We start from the raw sequence: 8,526 nt of genomic DNA, 5'->3' as shown, positions 1-8,526 counted from the left end.
CTTAAGACAGCTGATGGGGATTTGCTGAGTGACAAGATTGTGGGAGATATCCTTTAAAATGCAGAGGTGGAGTTCACTGTGAACTTGGCCCTACTGTGCCAATAAAAAACACTCCAGAATGATGCTTTGGTATGCAACAGATGTCACTGGTGGCAGCAGGTACTCCTCATCCTCCTGTGATTGTGCTATAAAATCACAGAATCACAGAACATTAAGGGTTGGAAAGGACCTTAAAGATCATCTACTCCCAACCTCCCTGCCATGGGGCACCCAAAACCTCCCTGGGCAACCTGTTTCAATGTCTCACTACCCTCACAGTAAAGATTTTCTTTCTAATATCTAACCTAAATTTCCCCTCTTTCAGTTTGTACCCATTACTTCTTGTCCTATCACTACAGTTGCTGCTGAGTCCCTCTCCAGCCTCCCTGTAGGCCCCCTTCAGATACTGGAAGGCTGCCATGAGGTCTCCACACAACCTTCTCTTCTCCAGGCCCCAACTTTCTCAGCCTGTCTTCATAGGGTAGGTGTGCCAGCCCTCTTATCAATTTCGTGGCCCTCCCCTGGACTTGCTCCATCTATCACGGTGGATAAGACTACTATACAAAGAGTAACACAATATCCCGAGTTGGAAGGGACCCACAAGGATCGTGGAGTTCGGCTCGTGGCCCTGCACAGGACAGCCCCGAGGATCACACCCTACGCCTGAGAGCCTTGTCCAAACCCTTCATGAACTCTGACAGGCTTGGTGCTGTGACCACTCCCCTGGAGAAACAGGAGAAGATAACAATCGGGTAAGAGAGAGCAGAGAGATCAAGTGCTCAGAATCCTCAGACGCGCGGCTCATCGGCTGAGCGGTCCCGCCGCCACCGCCTCGGGAGCTGGCCCGGCACAGCTGCAGTCCAGAGACCTCCCGTGTTCGGCGCTGCCGCTGCAGCATCACCAGCGCACTGGGGGTGGCGGGAGACCGACTCGCGGACCGACTCGCGGACCGACTCCCGGACCGACAACAGGACAGCCCTTCCCGCCGGGCCCGCCCTCCCCACCCCGTCGCTTCCGGCTTCCGGCGCCGGTGTGGGCGGGGCCGCGAGTCGGGCGGAAGTCGCGCGACAGGCGGCGCGTGCGCGGGGGGCGTGGCCGCGCGAGGGGGCGTGGCCGCGGATCGGTTCCTGCCCCGCGCGCGGGCGGCGGGTGTCGCCGGTCGCGACAGAGGTAACGGCCGGGCCCGCCCGCGGCCGTCCCCCGGCCCCCTCGCTACCTGGGGACAGCACGCCCGGCACCGCCGTCGCGGCGCTCCCCGGTCCGGCCCCGCGCGGCTGGAGTGCCGCTGATTCACCTGGGGCGGCCGCCGGCAGGGAGAGAGGGAGGCGGAGGGACAGACAGACCGACAGACCCCGTGGGGCCCGGTCGGACCGCCCCCCCCCCGAGCTGCTGTCGGGGCGCCGGCGGCGCTGGGCGATGCTGGGGCCCGTCTTGCGGCCTCGGTGACCCCCGGGCCGGTGCTGGTCCCGGCCCCGCCGGCAGGAGGGCCCGGCTCGTTCGGTGTTCCCGCCCCGTCTGCAGACACAGGCTCTGCCGCCTGCCCGGGGCACCGGGGCCGCGGCGGTGCGGGGGCTGCGGGGTCACTGCGGGGCGGTAACGGGAAGGGTCCCTTTGGCTCTGCGGCTGGGGTGTGATGCAGCCTTAGGAAACGCTGGTTTACTCCTTATCCACCGTGTGTTTGTAGCTGGGGACTTAATTCATCCCGTTCTTTGTACCAAGTGATGCGTTTAATGCCCCGGTGACAGCGTTGGGCGCTCCTGCAGGAGCGTAGTTATGGAAGAACCTTTAACAAGATTGTTTTTTATTCACAGTCTTGCTGACTTGTTTTTTTTTGGGGGGTGGGGGAATTTGTTACAGTTTTAGCTGAAGAAACAAATTGGTCTACATGTGCTTCACTGTCCATTGGAAGAATGACAGATGACAAAGATGTGCTTCGAGATGTGTGGTTTGGGCGAATACCGACCTGTTTCACTTTGTATCAGGATGAGATAACTGAGAGGGAAGCTGAACCTTACTATGTGAGTATGACAGAGGTAGTCACAAATAGTCCAGTGCCATGGTAATGTTTGTTTCCTTCATTCTTATCGTGTGTGCCAGTGCATGTTATGAAAAAACACAACGTTTTTCTTCCTATTCCTGGTACTTTCTGAAGGTAAACATATAAGCATGCCGTGTGATTTGTCTCTCCTCACAGCAGATTGAAAACTTCAGTCTTGTTTCACTAGTGAGAGAAACTTACCACGATCATTAAGAGCCTTTTAAAAAAGTTACAAAAAATCAAGAAGTGATTAGGTAAAAGAAGGAGGCTCTACATGACTTTGTGTGTTCTTGGCTAGTGACCAGAAGGGAGAGAACTTTTATGTTGCCTTAATACAAAAATACTCAGTCAGAGCTTTATTGAAATCCTAAACACCAGGATTTGTGTTACCTGTGTAATGCAAACTGATGATGACCACTGGCTCCAGTATTTCTGCTCATGGATGACTTCTGCTTGTTTTCTTTAAATGCCAGCAGCCATGAGAGATATAGCTCAACAGTAAGAAAAGCAAGTGAAATGATTTAACGGAGCAGTGCCTGAACTGGATTGCTAGCTGATAATAAAAATGAGGATGATGGATGTATTTGAGTTGTAAGCTAGAAGTGCCTTCGGTAGTCACATGGTATTTATTTATAGTGTACTCATCAGTTTTCATTCTTTCAGCACCTAATAGACATTTGATTCATAGAGAATGTTGGCTGATTCAGTGAAACTTAAATTTGAAATGTAACAAGTGCATGGAAGGAAAATCCTGAATTACTAATTTTTATGCGATTCTGAAATTCTTAAGTCTTGTAATATCCCTTTATACACTGAATAGAACTTTTTTTCTGTGTTCAGCAGCATCTTTGTGTCATCATTTTCTGATTTACTGAATCAGAAATGTGTATTTAGTGGGGTTTTGAAACCTAATAAACCATAACTGCTTTTTGTTCTGTGATAATAGTGCTCATCTTTCTGTATTTTAGTTTTACCACTGGTAAAAGATAAGCACTTCTGCTTCATAACTAGCTACTTTACTTCTGAGCTACCTAGAAGTCTCACACTTGAAATTATATATATGTGATTTAAAATGTATGTGCTTATATTGTTTAGGAGCTACTTGAAAGGTATGAGTTTAAATATAGAGATGTGCAGTCTCAATCTGTTTAACATTAGCATGGAAACCCTGAAACCATGTTATCGTCATGATGTGGCCATCTTTCTAGGCAAAGGAGATAGTTTTAAGCTGCTAGGGTTTCTTTTATTTACTCCACTTAAACTGTGTGCAGAAATTCTCAGTGCTTAACTCTTTATTTCTGCAAAATATGATTATTCACGCATGACAATTCTAAAATTTTAGTTTCTTCATTTTTCAAGTCACGTTGGAGCTAATAGTATAGCTTTACTTCTTGAAAGGACAAAGGATTTATAATAGTAAAAGGCAGGATAACAATCAAGGTTTTAAATCATACTCCAGTTCTTGTGGTTTCAGAGTGTGTCTACGTTTATGTTGTTGTTCAGATCTGAAGTGCGTTTTGAAGCAAGTATTCATCCTTTCCACTTGCTGTGCTCAGGTTGGCATCACACAGCAGTCTTACAGCCCACAAGCTGAGTGATTTTCACGTGAAGCTGAAGCAGCAGATGTACTTTAGCTGCTAATAAACATTCAGTGTATGGGGTCAAACTTGAGCTAAATTGAACTAAACATCAACTAAATTGAACTAAAACATCAAACCCCTAAAATTATGGGTAAAATAAAAAATAATATATGTAGTTAACATTCCCAGCCCGTGACATGAGCTCTTCAGCTTTATGTACTTCTTACCTCAAAACTTGTATTCCAAACTGCCTTTCATAAATGGGAAGGCTGCATGAGAGGGAAATACAGCCATCGTTATGCTAAGTGGGCATAACATATTCTGCTCAGGGGAACTTGCTTTATGAAGATGAAGGATGACATAGACTCGGAGGGTGAGCGGTTAGAAAAACAACCCAGAATCTGCATGAAGGATTTCGGTTTGTTGTGAGTGGTGTGACAGGAGGCCCTTGTCTGTCAGATGGATTAGCACAACATGGGAGTGATGCATATATGCATCGCCTTATGGCACTGCATGGGGGTTGGAGAAGTAATTTAAAATTAACTTGCCTGTCTTTTGGAAAGAGTAATCACGTAAAGACTAAGCAGCTCTGGTAAAACACTGTCCTGTTGCTATAGTCAAATCAGGTAGGTTTCTGCAGAGTTACACTGGAAATGGATATTTCAATTTTCTTTGGAGTGTGTCCTACAGATGCTTGTTTTGAGCGGAGGCATATTTAGGAATAGTTAGGTTGAACTGCTTTTTCTTATTGATCTGTCTGATTTTTCCCTTGTCCTAAAATTGTTATGAATTTTATTTTAAAATTGTATGCTGTTTGCCTCTTTGTGCAAACAACAGTTAGAAAGAAAATGCATGCAGGAAGCAGAACACTAATTGGCTGAGAATTGTCAGGTGTATAAGGAACAAAATTACAGCAGAAGAGTGTTTTAAAACGATGTTCTGCCAAAGGGTCTAGTCTTTAACAGGGCCACATTTTTAGCTTCCTCGATGTCAAAAGTGCTGTCTTGTTAAGGTGTCTGTAAAAGTGAGCAATGTGAAGCCATTCCATGTTAGAATGCTTTGTTTCATCTTCCTGGACGCTTTGGTAATCAGACCAGTCCAGTTGCTGTTAAATCTGTAATTTTTCTGTTTTACAGTGTTTTGCACGTAAAATACTGTTTTGCTCTGCCACAAAACCTGTGGAGATATCTGGAGAGGTGCTCTTTTTACACAATGATATGTTGCAAACATTTGCTTAGGCATTAGGAGTTCCTTGTATTTCATTTAACCTCCCGGTTCATGAGAAAACACTCCTGGTTATTGTGACAAAACTGTAGCAATATACAATATGCAAAAGGAAGTTGTTGTTGCCATTTGTGTAATGGGATGGCATTTAGGGATGGCATGTTCTAGCCTACTAGGATTTATTCTGCCTGCTAATGTATCTGGAGATTTACTTTTGGTTTTTTAATTTAATGAGGAGCGCTTCTAATCTTACTTGTTTTCTTTCTGCTGGTGGAGAAGGGATATTAAAAGGTAACAAAATGAACATGTTTTTAAACTGTGCTTCTCACTTAACGGGGTTAGTATACTTGTCAATCTCTAAGATAATTAAAGCTAGAAAAGTGATAGGTTTGGATCCTTTTATTTTTCCCATGGAAGGGGAAGACTGTAACAAGGTAAAAGAAGTGGGAAGACCAAGAAAAGAGTTCAGTGGATTCTACAAATGCTCAGCATCTCTGAAAAACAGGTAGTCCCGTTAATCTGAGTAACTGTTGGGTTTTGTACTTCAGAGACGCCTTTTGGGAGTGCTGGCCAATTCTGTTAAATTCATCTAAATACCGTTTGGTTATTGTCTGTGATCTCTAATTGTGTTGAAATTGAAACTGCATTGTTCTTTCACACTACAAACTGAAATAAAATATTTTACAGAGGAAGTTACACAGTTTAAAGGGTTATGTCAAACACTGTTGCAATAAATAATGCTTTCATGTATTTATCAATGGCTATGCCACATGCAGCATGCTGAAAATTGGCTTTTGTAACAGCCCAAATAAGTCTTATCAGAACACACCAGCATTAATTTAATTATAACTATCATACAGAAATAATACAAAATTATTACCAAAAATATGATTGGAATAGCCTGGACTATATTCTCTCGGGAACAATCAGTGTATGTGTTGACTGTGAAGTGGTGAGACTTGATCTTATATAGTTTTATATAATTGTAAAATTTAGCTGTGTCACAGGTGTAACCTAATGTAGCATTATCTAAAAAACCAATCAGTTCTCTTCTTTTAAGAACTTGATTTACTCTCCATACTTCTTTGTGTATCTGATATTTATAAATCATAGTATCGTGGCCAAAATATTATCTGATATATATCTCATTGTGTGGTCTAACTGTTGGAGAAATTCTGGAAGAATGCTGCAGCAGAGATCAAATTTTCCATCAGGCAAATATATCCTTGCATGGTTTGGGATGTGTGTACCACAGACATTCACGTTGGTCTAGCATTATTCATATACTATAAAGAAAATGCTTTAGGAAGCAACACTGGTTGTGAGGAACACTGTAAAACAAATGTTTCTCTAAAAATGCAGAATAAAATTTATGTATTCTTTAGATCTATCTATTTTTATTAATAATTATGAAGCAAAACTTTACAGGATGAATACTATTAATTTAAAATGTCTGTTCTAAAGCTAATGGCTATTTTACTGGGAGGTTAATTTTTTCTCATTGGGACACTGAAAGGCATCTTTTTCTAATGCTTACGTACTGATTTATCTGAAGAAAGATGTGCCCCGCAGTCGTCAGTTAGTGCACTGATTGATGCAGTCTGCTTAACCACTCTTATTAGGCATGAGATTTTTAAAAAACAGGGAGGGAAGGAGGTTGCAAATAAAAATAGTACAGCATTCTGATTTGAATAGTGTATTATGGTACACTTGAGAAAAAAAGATAGTATATGAGAATGCTGTAAGAAGGTGTCTTGCTTCAACTGATAAAATATTTACAGTTTTCTTTCTGATTTTAGTTGCAGCGCAAAGATTAGATAGAGGAAGAATCATAGTAGCCTTGACTAATATGTTGAATTGGCAAACCCAGTGCAAAGAAAATGGAAATTTCCAGCTATTGGAAGTATAAAACACTTCGAAATCAAACCCTTAAGCAGATAGTTTTCAATCCTTTTTTTTCTTTCTTGTGAACAAGTTTCTGTTTTGAAATAATAGCTGATAAACAGTTGCTTATTTTATTCAGTAAGAAGTTAGAATCTCTTATTTTGTGTTCATATGAAAAAGGTTTAAGACTTCATTATTTAGCCTGCTTAAATACAGAAAAGCAGAAATTGAATTCCACTGTTCACCCTCCCACCGCATTGAAAGAATCAAGAACTTAATTTTATACTATTTTTTGCTTTTGATTCTTTTACAATTTTTTGTATTAGTTTGTTGGATACTGATGCTCTTCATCCTTTGAGTACATAATTTTATAGCCTTTCATTGACCATTCATTAGTAACCTAAAGATGTTTTAATGTCTAAAAGACATTTTACCTTGAAAAAGGGAAAAAGAGAATGCTGACTGAATTTTTGTTATAAAAGTGCATACTTGTTACAGATTTTTATTAATGTAGCATATTTTGTATATACTCAAAGCTTCTATAATTTTCTTTCAGTTGCTTTTGCCAAGGATAAGCTACTTGACACTGGTAACAGACAAAGTGAAGAAACACTTTCAGAAAGTTATGAGACAAGAGGAAGTTAGTGAAATATGGTTTGAATATGAAGGTACACCACTGAAATGGTGAGTTTATTTAACTTTGTACCTTTACACAGTTTATCATGTAATGAGTTCGCAGGTTCAGCGCAGTGTCAGTACTGCTCCTGAAGTAATCACTCCCTTGGGTTTCCAAGATGGCAAAAGGGGAGGAGGGTAAGAAAAGCATGTTGTTTGGGGAAAACAACAGAAGATTTAGTTTTATACATATAGTAAAAATACAAGCAGAATAAAAAAAAAAACATGTTCAAGGCAGAGGTTGTTCTGTGCTTACTGTTTTTGTGCGAGCTGTTAGTGTAAAATGAAATGCCTGTGATTTTGGCCTTGCTGTTTCTTGCAGGAGAATTGCCAAATAAATCTTGCTTTAACTTATTCCACCTTCTTAAAATATGTCTAATGACACAGATAGGAAGAAGTTTATTTCTGGAATCTGAGTGCAAATAGGTTAAATGCTTAAAGATAATAAAACGTGTAACAGTTTTCACTGGTGTCATATGTGTTTGCACTGCAAAACAATCTAATACTGATCTGCTAGCTTTTGTTGAATTCAATTAGTTCAACTTTATTTTTGTTCTGTCCTATAGTCTCTTAAAACTATCTTCTTTTGGGGTTTTGGGGTCTTGCGTTTTTTTTTGTGAGAGGTTAGGGAATCAGACTGACATTGTTTCATTTAATTAATTTTGATAAACACTGTTCATCAGGTGTTGTTTCTTCTTCTGCTATTAAAGAGTTTTAAAGAAAATACTTTGAGAGCTGCAGTGTTTTCTATCTCTGTATAGATAGCATCAGCTCTCCAGGAGGTATTTAGTATTTTGAGTGCTGAAGAGATTTTTTTCTCTTTTTATTTCCTGTATCATAACAGGAAAGAAAACTACCAGTGACTTTTTTTTATTCTTGAACCTGGATTGTCTTATGACAAGCATTACATCGTGGAGTCCCCATAGACTTGGTGATACAGTAGATCTCTTCTAGTCTTTTGTTTCTTTGAGACCAACCTTAGTAAGCCTTGAAAATAGGTAACTAGAAAAAAGCATAAAATCTACCTTTTTAAACTTTTTCATAACTGTCTGGCAAAACTAGCTTTAAAGATCTATTTAAATTATC

General features: G+C 41.1%; 1 protein-coding gene across 4 annotated transcripts in view; it reads left to right on the top strand.

The window, feature by feature from the left end:
* Positions 1 to 1,130: 1,130 nt before the first annotated feature.
* The window catches only part of ATG5 (autophagy related 5), a 61,684-nt gene continuing 54,288 nt past the window's right edge, over positions 1,131 to 8,526 (top strand). For all 4 annotated transcript variants that reach the window (XR_003572512.1, XR_003572509.1, XM_027895225.1 and 1 more), the window contains exons 1-3: positions 1,131 to 1,209; positions 1,897 to 2,057; positions 7,322 to 7,449. Coding sequence is in view for 2 of the 4 variants with exons in the window: in XM_027895225.1 (XP_027751026.1) it covers positions 1,950 to 2,057; positions 7,322 to 7,449 (236 nt within the window). In the remaining 2 variants the exon portion in view is untranslated. The remainder of the gene's footprint in view (positions 1,210 to 1,896; positions 2,058 to 7,321; positions 7,450 to 8,526) is intronic.

The sequence above is a fragment of the Empidonax traillii genome, unplaced genomic scaffold, assembly GCF_003031625.1.
Source record: "Empidonax traillii isolate 1590-97213 ecotype Southwest subspecies unplaced genomic scaffold, ASM303162v1 scaffold16:size2589160, whole genome shotgun sequence".
Classification (NCBI taxonomy): domain Eukaryota; kingdom Metazoa; phylum Chordata; class Aves; order Passeriformes; family Tyrannidae; genus Empidonax; species Empidonax traillii.
Note: the sequence above shows the minus strand (reverse complement) of the source record. Positions and strands in the feature narration are given on the sequence as shown.